Source organism: Phocoena sinus, chromosome 1 (genome assembly GCF_008692025.1).
Source record: "Phocoena sinus isolate mPhoSin1 chromosome 1, mPhoSin1.pri, whole genome shotgun sequence".
Classification (NCBI taxonomy): domain Eukaryota; kingdom Metazoa; phylum Chordata; class Mammalia; order Artiodactyla; family Phocoenidae; genus Phocoena; species Phocoena sinus.
This window is the reverse complement of record NC_045763.1, coordinates 89,618,497-89,637,636: the sequence shown is the minus strand read 5'-3', so window position 1 is coordinate 89,637,636 and position 19,140 is coordinate 89,618,497. Positions and strand designations below refer to the sequence as shown.

Genomic DNA, 19,140 nt, shown 5'->3' with positions numbered 1-19,140 from the left:
AAGAGAAGGTAGAGTCAAAGGGAAAGTTAAGAGGAAGAAGGTAGTATAGGGGCTCTGGGAAGAAAAATAATTCAATTCAAAGGCACAGCTACTTAATCTTTTTATACAAACACATGCATGTAGTATCATGAAATATATTATTTGTGCCTATAAAATGTTTTGTTAGTGGGAAAGTTAAAAAAAAATCAAAGTTCTTTGACTATCCCAGGTTTTCTTATAAAGATTATGATTTAAATCTATTGCTTACATTTTGTGTGTGTGTGTGTGTGTGTGTGTGTGTGTGTGTGAAATACACTGAAAGGCAAATAAAGCAAAATAAAAAGTGTGACAGTGAATTTGTGAAGTACCTGAGATTTTGTTTTACGGCCACTAATCTTCAGTGTTGAGAATTTATGATTTTGTCTTTGTTCCGGTTTTGTTCTCTGTAATTCTTTAGACATCTGTACAGATTTTCATTCCCTTATAAGAGGAAGAACAGATAAATATCATCGTGGACATTTCTAGAAATTGGTTTCTTAGTTGCTGTGAGGAGGATTGACCATTAGAGCTCTGATCTTTTCTCTACCAGTTCCACTGACCTCAATTTGACATTTCTCCAAGAGGCAAATAAATACAGGTAGTATGTCTGACATTCTTGCATATGCTGGGCAGCTACATCTGACAGATTCCCTAAAAAGGAAAGATAGTGGCGATGACATTTGTCTTAGACATTATGGTAACCTTGTTTATCTTCCATGAAAAAAATAAAAAATCGAAAGGCCAGTTTCGGTAACCAAGAACACAATGCGAGTAAGAAATGCCCGTCATTGGAAAGTATTCCAGTATAGACTTGACTCAACTAGCGGTACAGATCCTTGCTACAAAGTATAGAAATGTTCCATTTTCTGTAATCAAGCAGTTACAATACAAGCTGAAGGAAGGTTTTTGTTTTTGTTTTTGCTTTCTCTTACCCCTCAGACCTTACTTCAACGTAAATTTCTCCAGGTGAGTGCCCTTCGTTTCCTTAACATACTCCATCTCCCCCATTACTTGCACTGAAAATATGATCGTTGGCGCACATGTACTTACACAGCTGTGCCTTACCCAACTTTGTCCCTGAAACTAAATTTGGGCAGCCCTCCTCCCCACTTGTCTCTTCTCCCACTCCGCAGGGCTTCCCCACCCCACCCCAACGGTTATCTCAGCCCCGCCCCGCTCCCTGACTGGCTGTTGGGTGGGAGGCTCGTTCCTTCGCTCTCCATTGGCCGCTCAGGCCTCAGGGGAAGGCTCGTTTCCCGGCTCCCAATAGGTCCCCCGCGCAGGCAACTCCTCCAACCTCAGAGCAATTGTCATTTCCGGAGTAAGATGGCTGCAGCGTGTGTGCTGAGGACCTGGAGCCGGACTGCCGGGCGTCTGGTAAGCAGGTTGGGCAGATATGAGGTCGGGAAGGAGTGATTTGTTCGGAGTCACCCGGGAGAGGTGTGTTACTTTGTCCTCCTAGTGCTTCGCGTACAGGGCTCGCGTGATGGAGAGGTGGAGGGATATATGCAAAACGAAGGGCAGCGAAGGTGGCGCTCAACCTGTCTGGAAACCCACTCTCTCTCCTTACCTGGGCGCACTTATGTCGTGACTCGGTCGCCCTCCCGCTTCATCTGCACCCGAAGCCCAGCTATCCTTTCGTTCAGTAGCCTTTCAATGAGCACCATCCGGGTGCCGGGCATTGTGGTAGGCACTGGGGAAACAGGTATACTATATTCAGTAAACATTTATTGAGCACCCCTTAGTTTCAGACACTGATAATACGACCCCTGCCCTCAAGGAATTTACAGTATAGAGAAAGAGACTGGGCAAGGAAAGCGTAACACCATAGGCCCTTGCCTCCAAGCAGCTGAGAGGCTCGAGCTTTGTTCTTTGGGTTTAAACCTATCTCCTACATTTGCACCAGTATCTTTCAAACCTTTTAAATCACCAGAGCTAAGACCCACCACCATTTTTCCTTCATTTCTCCCCTTTCACACAGTCTTCTAGCACCAAATGATTAACATCCCAATAATCATAGTGTTTCATCCTATTTGCATAGCGTTTTTCTTCCTGGGTCCCCTCTTCAGAATTTTCCTACAGTGTTGGGCCCCTGATCTTACAAAACCTTCCAAGAGCCGGCTATGTACCAGGTACTGTGCTAGGAATTGGGGGTGCAAATATGAATAAGACACACTGATTTCTGCCCCCTCAGGGTTTAATTACAGCCTTGTGGTGTGGCACGGGGAAGAAAGGCAGAGATAGACAAGACAAGCAATTACAGCACAGCATGAGAAGATGGAACAAGTGCCTAGAGCTACAGAGACACATAGGAGGGATCTTGGGGGGTCAGAGAGTTCCCAGAGGATACTGTATAATTTGAGACTTGTGAAAGCTAAGTAGGAGGTAACCAAGAGAAGAAAGCTCTTCTCAGCAGCACCTTAGTGGGTATTGGCCTCCCTTCTTTGGAAAGCTCTCCATGCTTGGCTTCTACGACACCAGCTTCCTGGTATTCTTTTGCCTACGTCTTTGAACCCTTTATCCCAACCTCCTCCTCTTTCCTTGCCTAACTTTTAAATATTGGTGTTTTTAAGGGTTCTGGCTTTGCCCCTCTGTGTGCTTCTTGCGCTTCCAGGATTACCTCATCCACTTCTTCAAATTTAGTTGCCATTTATATGCTGATTCCTGAAGTTCCCCAGTCTTCCAGCCAGCTTTACTGCAGACCCATATATCTCACTGTCCTGGAAATCTTCAAATTGCATGTAGTTTAGGTGTTTTTCAGCTGTAAATAGTAAACCCAACCAATAAGTAGGAAATCAAGTATCTGTGTATACAAAGCATCTGAAAGTTAGATGGCAGCTGGGATTGATTAACCCTCATCATTATCAGGGTTGTCATTTTAGCAATTCCTTTGGCCTTTCCCTCAGGGTCACAAGAGGGCTGCCACAACTTTGTATTCAGGGCAGTAAGGAGGAAGTGGTGGTACCATCCAGACTCACTGGCTAGAACTGTGTTACATGGCCACTGCTAGCACAAGGGAGCTTGGAAGGACTAGCCTTTAGCCACCTCACAGTGACTGTTATAATGTCTCCGAGGAACATCAGACTCTAGGCTCTGGAACTAAACCCTCAAACCTGTTTCTCTTGATTCTAGCCTGTAAATCTCAAAAATCTAGTCATTTTCCTCCAAGCTGTCTCCAGCTGCAAATATCCTAGACCTTCTAAGTTGGACTTTCTGCCTCTAATCTTGTGCCTCTCTAACCCATTCTCCATAGTGTAGCCAGAGTGATCTTATAAAGTAGGACACAAATTTGAGAATGTCATTTCCTTGCTTAAAACTGCTCTCAGCAAAATGTTCAGAATTCAAATGACTATGAAGCAATATATGATCTGGATCCTTCCAAACTCTCCAGCTTCATTCCTTGCTAAAACCTAACTACCCAGTCCCCACTCTGACACTTCAACCTTAGCTCACACTAAACTACACTAGAAGTATATTGAACAATTTCAGTTAATTGAACGCAGGCTGTTTTCTCTCTCTTGACTCCAGACCTTTGCACATCTATTTCCTCTGCTTTAAAGACTCTTGCCTTACTCCCCTATAGACTTTTCTGCAACACATCTCACCCCCTGGGTGACTCCTACTCATCCTTAGGTCTTACTCCACTTTCTCCAGATAGATTCCCTCCTTTGTGTTTTCTTAACACTATCCCCCCCATTATAACACTGTTGTAATCACCTGTTTACTTGCTTTTATCTTTCACAGTATGGACTATACCTTCCATAAGGGAAGGAATCACATCAATTTTATTCTCTAATCCTAAATGCCTGGCACATAGTAGGTACTCAATAAACATTTGTTGAACGACTCAGTAAAAAAAAAGTCTATTTTTTCCATATGTTATAAAAAATCATAAGCAACAAGAGGTCTTATCACCTATAGTAAATTATTAAGAAAGCCTTATTATGTTGTGTTTATACTCCCCTACGGAATCATGCATTTGATTCTTGATTAACTTACCGTATTATCTTGAATTTTTCTATTTTGTCTGTCTTTCTGCAGTAAAGTGTAAGCAATTTGAATTCAGAGACTGTATTCTACATCTTATTTAGCTTTGAATTCTCGAGCACAGAACAATCCTGTCTTTAGGTATGCTCAACAACTGCCTGCTGAATTATTACTAATTTATTTCCTTATTATGTGAATCTGCTAAACCGCCTTTTCATTACTTTGTATTTTTTTGTGTGTTGTTTGTAGAAGACAATGTCTTTCATACTTGAAAAATTATTTTTTTCTCCTTCTCCCTTCCATTTTTTTAAAATAAATTTATTTATTTTTGGCTGCGTGGGGTCTTCATTGCTGTGCGTGGGCTTTCTCTAGTTGTGATGAGTGGGGGCTACTCTTTAGTTGCGGTGCGCAGGCTTCTCATTGTGGTGGCTTCTCTTGTTGTGGAGCACGGGCTCGAGGCACGTGGGCTTAGTAGTTGTGGCTCACAGGCTCTAGAGCACAGGCTCAGTAGTTGTGGCGCTCAGGCTTAGTTGCTCTGCAGCATGTGGGATCTTCCCACACCAGGGCTCGAACCTGTGTAGATTCTTAACCACTGTGCCACAAGCAAAGCCCCTCCCTTCCATTTTTATCCTTCTGTTTTCCTTTTTATACCTTTAGTCGGCACCTTCACTAATGTGTTTTAGCTTTCTCTTAATAGCCACTCAATCGCTATTTATCACATAATGCCTATTGCCCTTATGTTGCTTGCTTTCTTTTTCTACTTTAAATCTTCTCAGCCAGGAGCCTGTCATTTCATGCCTCAAATACAATAATTGTTCCTTAACTTTGTCCTTTCTCTCCAAGCTTTACCTGTTATAATCTAACACACCCACAACCCTAGATAAATTTCTTTTTTTTATGCTTTCATTTAATTAATTTTTTTATACAGCAGGTTCTTATTAGTCATCCATTTTATACACATCAGTGTATACATGTCAATCCCAATCTCCCAATTCATCCCACCACCATCTCCACCGCCCCGCTGCTTTCCCCCCTTGGTGTCCATACGGTTGTTCGCTACATCTGTGTCTCAATTTCTGCCCTGCAAACTGGTTCATCTGTACCATTTTTCTACGTTCCACATATATGCGTTAATATACAATATTTGTTTTTCTCTTTCTGACTTACTTCACTCTGTATGACAATCTCTAGATCCAGCCACGTCTCAACAAATGTCCCAATTTCGTTCCTTTTTATGGCTGAGTAATATTCCATTGTATATATGTACCACACTTCTTTATCTTTGGGCACTTAGTTTGCTTCCATGACCTGGCTATTGTAAATAGTGCTGCAATGAACATTGAGGTGCATGTGTCTTGTTGAATTATGGTTTTCTCTGGGTATATACCCAGTAGTGGGATTGCTGGATCATATGGTAATTCTATTTTTACTTTTTTAAGGAACTTCTATACTGTTCTCCATAGTGGCTGTATCAATTTACATTCCCGCCAACAGTGCAATAGGGTTCCGTTTTCTCCACACTCTCTCCAGCATTTGTTGTTTGTAGATTTTCTGATGGTGCCCATTCTAACTGGTGTGAGGTGATACCTCATTGTAGTTTTGATTTGCATTTCTCTAATAATTAGTGGTGTTGAACAGCTTTTCATGTGCTTCTTGGCCATCTGTATGTCTTCTTTGGAGAAATGTCTATTTAGGTCTTCTGCCCATTTTTGGATTGGGTTGTTAATTTTTTTAATATTGAGCTGTATGAGCTATTTATATATTTTGGAGATTAATCCTTTGTCTGTTGGTTCATTGGCAAATATTTTCTCCCATTCTGAAGGTTGTCTTTTTGTCTTGTTTATGGTTTCCTTTGCTGTGCAAAAGCTTTTAAGTTTCATTAGGTCCCATTTGTTTATTTTTGTTTTTATTTCCATTACTCTAGGAGGTGGATCCAAAAAGATCTTGCTGTGATTTATGTCAAAGAGTGCTCTTCCTTTGTTTTCCTTTAAGAGTTTTATAGTGTCCGGTCTTACATTAAGGTCTCAAATCCATTTTGAGTTTATTTTTGTGTATGGTGTTAGGGAGTGTTCTAATTTCATTCTTTTACATGTAGCTGTCCAGTTTCCCCAGCACCACTTATTGAAGATGCTGTCTTTTCTCCACTGTATATTCTTGCTACCTTTATCAAAGATAAGATGACCGTATGTGTGTGGGTTTATCTCTGGGCTTTCTATCTTGTTCCATTGATCTATGTTTCTGTTTTTGTGCCAGTAGCATATTGTCTTGATGACTGTAGCTTTGTAGTATAGTCTGAAGTCAGGGAGTCTGATTCCTCCAGCTCCATTTTTATCCCTCAAGACTGCTTTGGCTATTCGGGGTCTTTTGTGTCTCCATAGAAATTTTAAGATTTTTTGTTCTAGTTCTGTAAAAAATGCCATTGGTAATTTGATAGGGATTGCATTGAATCTGTAGATTGCTTTGGGTAGTATAGTCATTTTCACAATATTGATTCTTGCAATCCAAGAACGTGTATATCTCTCTGTCTGTTGGTATCATCTTTAATTTCTTTCATCAGTGTCTTATAGTTTTCTGCATACAGGTCTTTTGTCTCCCTAGGCAGGTTTATTCCTAGGTATTTTATTATTTTTGTTGCAGTGGTAAGTGGGAGTGTTTCCTTAATTTCTCTTTCAGATTTTTCATCATTAGTGTATAGGAATGCAAGAGATTTCTTTGCATTAATTTTGTATCCTGCTGCTTTACCAAATTCATTGATTAGCTCTAGTAGTTTTCTGGTGGCATCTTTAGGATTCTTTATGTATAGTATCATGTCACCTGCAAACAGTGACAGTTTTACTTCTTCTTTTCCAATTTGTATTCCTTTTATTTCTTTTTCTTCTCTGATTGCCGTGGCTAGGACTTCCAAAGCTATGTTGAATAATAGTGGTGAGAGTGGACATCCTTGTCTTGTTCCTTTTCTTAGAGGAAATACTTTCAGTTTTTCACCATTGAGAATGATGTTTGCTATGGGTTTGTCATATATGGCCTTTATTATGTTGAGGTAGGTTCCCTGTATACCCACTTTCTGGAGAGTTTTTATCATAAATTGGTGTTGAATTTTGTCGAAAGCTTTTTCTACATCTATTGAGATGATCATATGGTTTTAATCTTCAATTTGTTAATATGGTGTATCACAATGATTGATTTGAGTATATTGAAGAATCCTTGCATCCCTGGGATAAATCCCACTTGATCATGGTGTATGATCCTTTTAATGTGTCGTTGGATTCTGTTTGCCAGTATTTTGTTGAGGATTTTTGCCTATATATTCATCAGTGATATTGGTCTGTAATTTTGTTTTTTTGTAGTATCTTTGTCTGGTTTTGGTATCAGGGTAATAGTGATCTCATAGAATGAGTTTGGGAGTGTTCCTTCCTCTGCAATTTTTTGGAAGAGTTTGAGAAGGATCAGTGTTAGCTCTTCTCTAAATGTTTGATAGAATTCACCTGTGAAGCCATCTGGTCCTGGACTTTCGTTTGTTAGATGATTAATCCGTTTTCTTCAATAACCCATAATGTATGAGTTCAGACTCCTTAATTTGACATTTACAGTCATCAACAGTTTGGTCCTTGAGCTCCTTCCACTGCTCCCTTTGATAAATTTGATAAAGGCAAATCATACAACTCATTAAAAAATGGGCAGAATTGAATAGACATTTTTTCAAAGAAGAAATGCAGATGGCCAACAGGCACATGAAAGATGCTCAACACCACTTATCATCAGGCAAATGCAAACTAAAACCACAATGAGATATCACCTCAAACCTGTCAAAATGGCTATCATCAAAAAGAACACCAATAACAAACGTTGGCAAGGTTGTGGAGAAAAGGGAACCCTTGTATACTGTTGGTGGAGAATTAAATTGGTGCAGCCACTGTGGAAAACAGTATGGAGGTTTCTCCAAAAAACTAAAAATAGAACTACCATATGACCCAGCAATGCCGCTCCTGGGTACATATCCAAAAAAAACAAAACACTAATTTGAAAAGATATATGCACCGTAATGTTCATAGCAGCATTATTTACAATTACCAAGGTATGGAAGCAACCTAAGTGCCCATCAACAGATGAATGGATCAAGAAGATGTGATATACATACATATATTTATGTATCTATATGTATGTAATGGAATACTCTTCAGTCATAAAAAAGAATGAAATTTTGCCATTTGCAGCAACATGAATGGACTTGAAACGCATTATGCTAAGTGAAGTAAGTCAGAGAAAGAAAAGTACTGTATGTAATCACTTATGTGTGAAATCTAAAAAATACAACAAACTAGTGAATAGAACAAAAAAGCAGACTCACAGATATAGAGAACAAGCTAGTGGTTTCCAGTAGGAGGGAGGGCAATATAGGGGTGACGGTGTGGGAGATACAAACTTATGGGTGTAAGATAGGCTCAAGGTTGTATTGTACAACATGGGGAATATAGCCAAAATTTTGTAAGAACTGTAAATGGACTGTAACCTTTAAAAATTGTATAATTTTTTTTAAAAAAAGTGTGATGTAGTTTATCAGGTATTAATAACATTGAAATGTTAACTTTCAAAATAAAATATTGTACCTTTCACACACTTAGGTTTTGATATATCAAATGAAATACATTCAGTCTTACTTATTTCTGTAACATTGTATTTTATTATATTAGGATTTTATATAAAATATCAATAGTTAAATCTAAAGACTCATCTATAAATTATGATAAGAAAACCTTTGAGGACAATACTATGTGTGTTTTTCAGTGTCTTTAGATGCTAAAGGAGTCACTTTTTTTTAAGAATAAAGAAGTGATTATTTATTTATTCATTTTTGGCTGCGTTGGGTCTTCGTTGCTGCACTCAGGCTTTCACGGCGAGCGGGGTCTACTCTTCATTGTGGTGCGTGGGCTTCTCATTGCGGTGGCTTCTCTTGTTGCGGAGCACAGGCTGTAGGCACGCGGGCTTCAGTAGTTGTGGCTTGCGGGCTCTAGAGCATGGGCTTCAGTAGTGTGGCACACAGGCTTAGTTGCTCCGCCGCATGTGGGATCTTCCCAGACCCGTGTCCCCTGCATTGGCGGGTGGATTCTTAACCACTGCACCACCAGGGAAGCCTGCTAGCAGTCACTTTTGAATTCTTTAGTTGTTTTATTTCAGGAAGCCTTTAATGACTCAAATACACCTACAGGCTGTTGTGTTTATATAGAAAACATTGTTAAAACTTTTTTACTTCCGTAGGGAATTTTAGGCAAGGATCATAAGCATGTGGACAAATCAGGATATAATTTTACTAAACAAGGGAATTCCCTGGCGATCCAGTGGTTAGGACTCCCTGCTTCCACTGCAGGGGGCACAGGTTCAATCCCTGGTTGGGGAAATACCTCATGCCTCGTGGCATGGCCAAAATAAATAAATAAACAAAAGAACAAGAAAATATTCTGTGTGCTAGGGTTTGAATTCCTTTGTTTTCTTAACCAGAAACTTGTCACTGATGCCAAGTGTTCTGATTTCAGCCTAATTTCATATTATTTATATCGTGATAATGATTGTTCTACTTTTAGGATAGACTTGAAATTCAGTATATACTTAGAGATACGCCATTAAGATCATTTATAAAACCTTTTACTGTTTTGTTTTCCCATCTCTAGATTTGTGTCCGCTACTTTCAAACATGTGGTAATATTCATGTTTTGAAACCAAACTATGTGTCTTTCTTTGGTTATCCTTCATTCAAGTATAATCATCCACATCAGCTGCTGAAAACAACTGCTGGTAAGTATAATCTCAGAATAGCCTGTACAGCACAGTGTTTTATATTTATTCAGTAACTGAAGACTTATCAAAGTAAAAAAGTTGACCTTTTACTTCTAGCCTGGCCCTCCTTGCTCTCCCACATCTATCCAATTCTCATTTTCTTTTCTTTTTTTTGCACCCACTCCCCTTTCACATACTTTCCCTTAATACTTGTGTCTTCATAATGCTGGGACTGGGTTCTCTTGGGCCCTCTGTTCTTTATCATATGACTTAGCTAAGTGCAACAGTCAGCATTGATATGACTTAGATTAAATTGTTGACTTACTAGATTGTATCCTTGTACTCACTGTATTACTGTTTTTTGGATGAGGCACTTAATCTGTCATGTTAAGATAGTGTGATGAGGTGCTTGTGTAAATACAAAGTTCTCTGGCTTTTACCACTTAATTACCTTTCCCCCAACTTTTTCTACCTTGCAAAGAACTTGAGACTTAAGTATTAGATTTGGCAAAGGCACTAAAACATTTTTTTTTCCTGATGTTCTATTTAGAACCCTGGTAAAGAACCCTAGACTTCCGTTACAACGTTAAGCTTTTGACAGATACATAGTGCCTTAGTCTGTGCTAGTGATGAAAAATAACGGAATTCCAGGCGGATCCAACCCCTGAGATCAATTAGTTCTTCCATGCCTTGTGTATGTCTTCTTCCGCATCACCCTAAGATATGTAAACCTTATCTTCACCATTAAAAAAAAAAAGATTTCTATTTTCAAAAGTTGATCTTTTCTCTTTACTTCTCAGAGAAAATAGAGGCCATTCAAGCAGAAACTCCAACTTCCTACCCTACTCTCTAAACACTTAAGGAGCTTTGGGTTACTAGCTGTGTAACCTTACCCAAGTTACTTAATTTCTGTTTCATCATTTGGAAAATGGGAGTAACATAGTATCCAACTTTGTATTCTTGTGAGAGCAAATCCCAAGGCACTGTTCTACATACTTGGGATACATCCTCTTCCAATTCTTCCCTAACTCAGTAAACAGTTAGGCTAGAAACCTGAAGCCATCTCGATACTTGTCTCACATCATGTTGATTACCAAGATATGGTAATATTACATCTTAAATGTTTCTTAACTCTGTCTTCGCCTTTTCAGACAGCTTTGAAAATATGTAAATATATTAAGTTCTATACTTCAGTTTCTTACCTACAACAGCCTCCTAACTGCTTTCTCTGCCACCCCTCCCCCAGTCCTTTCCATCACACTCCTGCCAGAGATATTTTTCTCTAAAATTATAGATATAAAGTTATAGGTCTGAAATTGTAGATGGGACTCCTATCAGCCAATTATTGCTGAATAATAACCTTCCCCACAACTTAGTGGCTTAAAGGAACAATGATTTATTGTTCCTCAGGATGCTGGGGGTGGGTTGGTCAGGTGGCTCCTCTGCTGGTTTCACCTGGGTTCACTAATGTGACTGGATTCAGCTACAAGGTCATCTGGGTCAGAAGGTCCAAGATGGTCTTACACATGTGTCTGACAGTTGGTGCTGGTTTTTAGCTGGGGCATCTCATTTCTCCTCCATGTGGTGTCTCTCATCCTCCAGTAGACTAGAACAGCTTCCTTACATGGGGATCTTAAGGCACATTCCAAGAGGGAGAAAGTGGAGGCTGCGAGGTCCTGTGAGGCTTGCGCTCCAGAACCTACAACTTTACTTCTGCTGTACTCTATTGGTCAAAACAAGTCATAGGCCAGTGTAGATTTAACTAGTGGTAAGATAAACTGTACCTCTAATGGGAACAGCTGCAAAGAATTAATGACCATAATTATTTACCACTGTTTCCTAATTACCTCTAGGATATGTTCCAAACACCTCACCTTATCATGGCACAAAGCCTTAAATCTGGGCTTATTTCTTGCCACGTAGCCTATCCTCAGCTGTACGGAAGTGTTTGTCATTCCCTAACCATGCTGCATAGTATCATATTCCCATGCCCTTTCACATGCTGTTCCTTGCATAATATTGCTCTGTATAGAGGTGCCATGGTGTACTTACTTGCCATTTTTGATTACTTCAGTTGGTTTCCAATTCTTTATTATAACTCTATGATAACTCTTCCTGAGCAGAAATCTTCGTGTACCTCTGTATTTCTTCAAGGAAAAAAAAATATTAAAAGTAAAATTACCTACGGAGTCAAAGAAACAGACTTTTTTTTTTTTAAGGTTTTTGATTCTTAATGCCAAACTATTTTTCAGAAAGGTTCCAGTTTATACTCTGAGCAGCAGGCTGTGAGAGGCCCCACTTACTAGAGAGGAAACAAGAGGTGCTTAAGACCTCCATATCAAAAGTGTATTTCGTATTTCTTAACTACTAATCTCCTCATATTTATTAAAGAAAAATTTCCTACCTTAATCAGCTTGTTGTATATTTTATAAGCAATTTTGATTAATAGTAGTTTAAAGATAGAGGAGCGCTCTTCAGTCACTTCGGAGCCATTTGTTAATTTGGAAAAGTGAGAGGATCCATACATACTTTCTGTCTTGGGAATAATTACCATAAATTATCATTGGCATCTAAGTGTTATAAAGAGGGTGTAGAAATTTGAAAAGGAGTAAAAAAATGCTAAGAGAAAATAGAAGACTAAAATTTAAGAAATTGGTAGAACATCACTTGAGCGAATAAGAATTTTCCAAGCCTTCTAGGTATGGATCTGCCTGATTTTTAGACACTGGGAACGAGAAGAGTTGTATGAAGTCAAAAGAGATTTAAGAGCAGGCCATTGATGTTTATTATAGTTTCATAACATGAAACAAGGAGATCCAGCTGAACCTCCCTTTGTCTAATATCTTGTTCTATTTTCTGTTCATTGCTATTATTGCAAAATCTCATTTGTTGGAAGGGCCTCCTATACCCTTGTAAAAGAACATTATTTTGGAAATAGGAAAATGTCAGTTCAGTGGCAATATCAATAGGTCTGTGTCACTGAATAATTTATATAAATCTTGGGTAGTTATGAATAATGAAGAGATTATAAACATTATAAAATGCTTTTTAAAATCTATAAAAATGGAGTAATTTCTGCCTCTGCTTGAGAATATTTTCTAATTTTAGATGTCAAAGCATCTGTCTATTAGCAATACATTACATATTTAATGAGATCATTTCTCATTTGTCTTCGAAGCTCTACAGGGACAGATTGTTCAGTTCAAACTCTCAGACATTGGTGAAGGGATTAGAGAAGTAACTGTTAAAGAATGGTAAGTTATTCTGAAAATTTTTTTAAGTAAGTATAAAAATAATTTGAGTAAAAATAAGTAGAAATCTATTTAAATTGAGACATCTCTTTCTGTAACATATAATGATTTTTTTAAAGCAATAAGGTAATCTAGTTTGTGTTGCCAATATGCTGGTGGCACAATTCATTCTACAGTATGGCATTTTATTCAATGTAATTTATTAAGGATTATTTTTTCCTCATTTAAAAATTTTTTTCACTACCCACCCCTCACTTCAGCTAAAAAAGAGAAATTTGCCTCTAAAAGATATTAAGTTGATATGACCATGTGTTTTGAAAAGCATTTAATGTATGAACTTAGAGCTTTTTTCCAAACTATTTTAAAATAATCATGTAGTCTAAGGTCTCTTTACCGAAAATGACTTCAGTAAGAATGCAAGTACATTTGACTCACCATTACCTGAGAGTTTGCCTATATTTTTAGAAAAGGTTACAATATTAAACCAAAAGACATGAATCAAAAATAATTTTCGAAAGGTTAAAAAAAAAGGCTTGAAACAAAAATTTTTTGAAACAATTTTTTGTTTCAAAATTTTTTTTGAAACGAAAAAAGCTCTTTACTTAGTCATCCTTCTATCCCTTTTCTTTCTTTCCCTTTCTGGAAAAAAAGGAAACACCTCTGGGTACTGAAATAATTTTCAAAGATTTCTAGAAGTAACAGTTAAGGTGAGTCAGTAGATTCTCTCCCACAATTGTATACTGTTAAAGATCCTTTCAAAAATCTGATTCAGCCACCTGAACATTCTTTCCCTGCAGTTCTCATTATAATTGCTTTGTAGGTTAGAAGAGGACTATAATAACATAAATGTACTTTATGATTTTGTATCTATTGCATTGTGGGATCAAGGAAAGAGCAATGACCTCAGGTCAGAAGAACCTGAATCTGAAACTTATTAGCCATCTTAGAAACAAAGACTAAGAACTCAAACTAAAATTCATGAAATTAAAAAGGAATTATATTGAGGATATCAACTTTTAAAATTTAATTCTAGGGTTTCCCTGGTGGCGCAGTGGTTGAGAGTCCGCCTGCCGATGCAGGGGACACAGATTCGTGCCCCAGTCCGGGAGGATCCCACATGCCGTGGAGCGGCTGGGCCCGTGTGCCATGGCTGCTGAGCCTGCGCGTCCGGAGCTTGCACTCCGCAACGGGAGAGGCCGCAACAGTGAGAGGCCCGTGTACCGCAAAAAAAAAAAGAAAAAAAAAATTAATTCTAGAAATAATAGGCATTATTAAAATTTGATAAAGCCTAAGACAATAAAAGGAAATAACACTTTTAAAATACATTTTTCATATTTGAGGCAGAAAACCTGACAAATTAATTAAAATTTTTGATTATAGATCTATGAATTTTTAATTATTCTGAAATTTTTTATATTTCTTAAAGAGGCATCAAAGAGCCTCTGGAAGCCACTGTAGTCTCTTCTAAAACATTCTTTGGTATACTATCTGGGACCAAATGCTGGGCTCGATGGATACTGATCTAATTCAGTGTAGCATTTATATTGTTAAGATGATCTGTATTATCATTGCTCATGTAAAAGTGTCTTGCATCTTTTTCTTTTAGGTATGTAAAAGAAGGAGATACAGTGTCTCAGTTTGATAGCATCTGTGAAGTTCAAAGTGATAAAGCTTCTGTTACTATCACGAGTCGTTATGACGGAGTCATTAAAAAACTATATTATAATCTAGATGATATTGCCTACGTGGGAAAGCCATTAGTAGACATAGAAACGGAAGCTTTAAAAGGTACTGTATATATATGTTCATCTATTTTGCCAAATTGATTACTGCTGTCCTTTTGTCATTGGGTACCAATTGTAAGTGGAGTTTACTTTTAACAACTTACAGGATTTGATTTGGGGGTTTAGAAGCTGAAATCAGGAAAATAGGAAAGGTACTCCGTGATGCATGATTATCTTTTGACCAGTTACCATGTTAAAAACATGTACAGTAATACTTCATTTATCTGGAGGCCTACCTTCTGGAAACCTTGGTGTTCAAAGAAGCAACAAGCTCTCTTGGGAATTAAAGATTCAAGCTTTAAACACTGGTCACTAGTAAAACTTGGAATATGCAAAGATTAAATCTCACATAATGGGATTGCTCTGTTTGCCGCTGATATGAAAACTGAAACACACTCATTGGTGATGGTTATGAAAGCCAAATTTCTTAAAGAGAAGTAGAAGACAAAAGGAGGAAAATCAGAATGAGAAGCAAACTAGCATTCAGAAGCAGCAGCAACCGTAGAACTTATAAGCAGTAGATGTCCTGACAAAAGGGAATTCGTTATGAGAAGGTTACTGGAAAATTAAAACAGTGCGCTGTCCCTATGGTAGCAGATAGCTGGCTCTCTACATCAGAAGTTCCCTTTGGCATTGTTGTGATACACCAAGGTTATGTCATCTAGGAAGCTTTGATGTGGGGGCAGGGGGAGCAGAGTCTGTGATGCAACCCTAAGCCCACGATCTATCTAGAAGTGCTGAGATAGACATTTCAGTAGTGTAATTTGGAAGTCTAGAAGGAGTCTGAATTAGAGTGGCTGGCTGACTCTTAGTCCTGCAGTCTGTACAATAATATAATAACTAATATCATAGTCACACTTTATAAAATGTTTCACACTTAGTATTTTATTTATTCTTATTTGTGAGGTATTCCAGTTTAATGAATGAAGAATCACTGGGTAATTTGCCCAATGGCGGTGACAAAGCCAAATTTAGAACTCAGATGTCCGGAGTCTTTGTCGAGAATATTTTCAGCTATAACATGTTGCCTCCAAAAGCTGGAAGGTAACTTATTAAAGCCTTCCTATTATTTATTTAATTGCTATTATTATAAAAACAGGATGCGTGCATTGTAGAAAGTTACAAAATGCAGAAAAACAAAAATAAGAAAATGAAAACACATTCCTACAACTCATTAATCACCACCCTTAACACATTAATGTATGTCATTCCAGACATTTTTCTAGGCACATGTACATATGCATTTTGGTATTTTTTTTTTCTCCCCACCTTCACTGGAGTATAATTGCCTTACAATGTTGTGTTAGTCTCTGCTGTACAACAAAGTGAATCAGCTATATGTATACATACGTCCCCATATCCCCTCCCTCTTAAGCCTTCCCTCCCACCCTCCCTATCCCATCCCTCTAGGTCGTCACAAAGCACCCACTTGATCTCCCTGTGCTATGCAGCAGCTTCCCACCAGCCATCCATTTTACATTTGGTAGTGTATATATGTCCATGCCACTCTCTCACTTCGTCCCAGCTTCCCCTTCTCTCCCTGTGTCCTCAAGTCCGTTTTCTATGTCAGTGTCTTTATTCCTGCCCTGCCACTAGGTTCATCAGTACCACTTTTTTATATTCCACATATATGTGTTAACAATACGGTATTTGTTTTTCTCTTTATGACTTACTTCACTCTGTATGACAGACTCTAGGTCCATCCACCTCACTACACATAACTCAATTTCATTCCTTTTAATGGCTGAGTAGTATTCCATTGTATATATGTGCCACATCTTCTTTATCCATTCATTTAGGTTGCTTCCATGTACTGGCTATTGTAAATAGTGCTGCAATGAACATTGGGGTACATGATTCCTTTTGAATTATAGTTTTCTCAGGGTATATGCCCAGTAGTGGTATTGCTGGGTCATAAGGTAGTTCTATTTTTAGTTTTTTAAGGAACCTCCATACTGTTCTCCATAGTGGCTGTATCAATTTACATTCCCACTAACAGTGCAAGAAGGTTCTCTTTTCTCCACACCCTCTCCAGCATTTATTGTTTGTAGATTTTTTGGTGATGACCATTCTGACAGGTGTGAGGTGATACCTCATTGTAGTTTTGATTTACATTTCTCTAATAATTAGTGATGTTGAGCAGCTTTTCATGTGCTTCTTGACCATCTGTATATCTTCTTGGAGAAATGTCTATTTAGGTCTTCTGCCCATTTTTGGATTGGGTTGTTTGTTTTTTTCCTATTGAGCTGCATGAGCTGCTTGTATATTTTGGAGATTAATCCTTTGTCAGTTGCTTCTTTTGCAAATATTTTCTCCCGTTCAGAGGGTTGTCTTTTCATCTTGTTTATGGTTCCCTTTGCTGTGCAAAAGCTTTTAAGTTTAATTGGTCCCATTTGTTTATTTTTGTTTTTATTTTCATTACTCTAGGAGGTGGGTCAAAAAGGATCTTGCTGTGGTTTATGTCATAGAGTGTTCTGCCTATGTTTTCCTCTAAGAGTTTTATAGTGTCTGGCCCTATATTTATTTATTTTATTTTATTTTATTTTTAACATCTTTATTGGAGTATAATTGCTTTACAAGGGTGTGTTAGTTTCTGCTTTATAACAAAGTGAATCAGCTATACATATACATATATCCCCATATCTCCTCCCTCTTGCGTCTCCCTTCCACCCTCCCTATCCTACCCTTTAGGTCTTTAATCCATTTTGAGTTTATTTTTGGGTATGGCGTTAGGGAGCATTCTAATTTCATTCTTTTACGTGTAGCTGTCCAGTTTTTCCAGCACTATTTATTGAAGAGGCTGTCTTTTTTCCATTGTATATTCTTGCCTCCTTTGTCAAAGATAAGGTAACCATATGTGTGTGGGTTTATCTCTGGGCTTTCTATCCTGTTCTATGGATCTGTATTTCTCTTTTTGTGCCAGTACTATACTGTCTTGATTACTGTAGCTTTTTAGTGTAGTTTGAAGTCGGGGAGCCTGATTCATCCAGCTCCATTTTTCTTTCTCAAGATTGCTTTGGCTATTTGGGGTCTTTTGTATTTCCATACAAATTGTAAAATTTCTTGTTCTAGTTCTGTAAAAATGCCATTGGTAATTTGATAGGGATTGCATTGAACCTGTAGATTGCTTTGGGTAGTATAGTCATTTTCACAATATTGATTCTTCCAATCCAGGAGCATGGTATATCACTCCATCTGTTTATGTCATCTTTGATTTCTTTCATCAGTGTTTTATAGTTTTCTGAGTACAGGTCTTTTGCCTCCTTAGGTAGGTTTATCCCTAGGTATTTTATTCTTTTTGTTGCAATGGTAAATGGGATTGTTTCCTTAATTTCTGTTTCTGAACTTTCATTGTTAGTGTATAGGAATGCAAGAGATTTCTGTGCATTAATTTTGTATTCTGCAACCTTACCAAATTCATTGATTAGTTCTAGTAGTTTCCTGGTGGCATCTTTAGGATTTTCTATTTATAATATCATGTCATCAGCAACAGTGACAGTTTTACTTCTTCTTTTCCAATTTGTATTCCTTTTATTTCTTTTTCTTCTCTGATTGCCGAGGCTAGGACTTCCAAAACTATGTTGAATGATAGTGGTGAGAGTGGACGTCCTTGTCTTGTTTCTTAGAGGAAATACTTTCAGTTTTTCACCATTGAGAATGATGTTAGCTGTGGGTTTGTCATATGTGGCCTTTATTATCCTGAGGTAGTTTCCCTCTATGCCCATTTTCTGGAGAGTTTTTATCACAAATGGGTGTTGCATTTTCTCAAAAGCTTTTTCTGCATCTATTGAGATGATCATATGGTTCTTATTTTTCAATTTGTTAATATGGTGTATCACATTGATTGATTTGCATACATTGAAGAATCCTTGCATCCCTGGGATAAACCCCACTTGATCATGGTGTATGATCCTCTTGATGTGCTGTTGGATTCTGTTTGGTAGTATTTTGTTGTGGATTTTTGCATTTATATTCATGAGCGATATTGGTCTGTAATTTTTTTGTGTGTGTGATATTTGTCTGGTTTTGTTATTGGGGTGATGGTAGCCTCGTAGAATGAGTTCAGGAGTGTTCCTCCCTCCACAAATTTTTGGAAGAGTTTGAGAAGGATAGGAATTAACTGTTCTCTAAATGTTTGATAGAATTTGCCTGTGAAGCCATCTGGTCCTGGACTTTTGTTTGTTGGAAGATTTTAATTACAGTTTCAATTTCATTACCTGTAATTGGTGTGTTTATATTTTCTAATTCTTCCTGGTTCAATCTTGGAAAGTTGTACCTTTCCAAGAATTTGTCCATTACTTCAGGTAGTCCAGTTTATTGGCATATAG

At 37.9% G+C, this 19,140-nt stretch overlaps 1 protein-coding gene across 1 annotated transcript in view; it reads left to right on the top strand.

Moving 5' to 3' along the window:
- The first annotated feature begins 1,312 nt into the window (after positions 1–1,312).
- Positions 1,313–19,140, top strand: part of DBT (dihydrolipoamide branched chain transacylase E2) — a 44,181-nt gene continuing 26,353 nt past the window's right edge. Inside the window, exons 1-4 of the mRNA XM_032624861.1 lie at positions 1,313–1,395; positions 9,672–9,795; positions 12,956–13,031; positions 14,635–14,816. Of these exons, the coding sequence (XP_032480752.1) occupies positions 1,345–1,395; positions 9,672–9,795; positions 12,956–13,031; positions 14,635–14,816 (433 nt within the window). The 5' untranslated portion in view covers positions 1,313–1,344. The remainder of the gene's footprint in view (positions 1,396–9,671; positions 9,796–12,955; positions 13,032–14,634; positions 14,817–19,140) is intronic.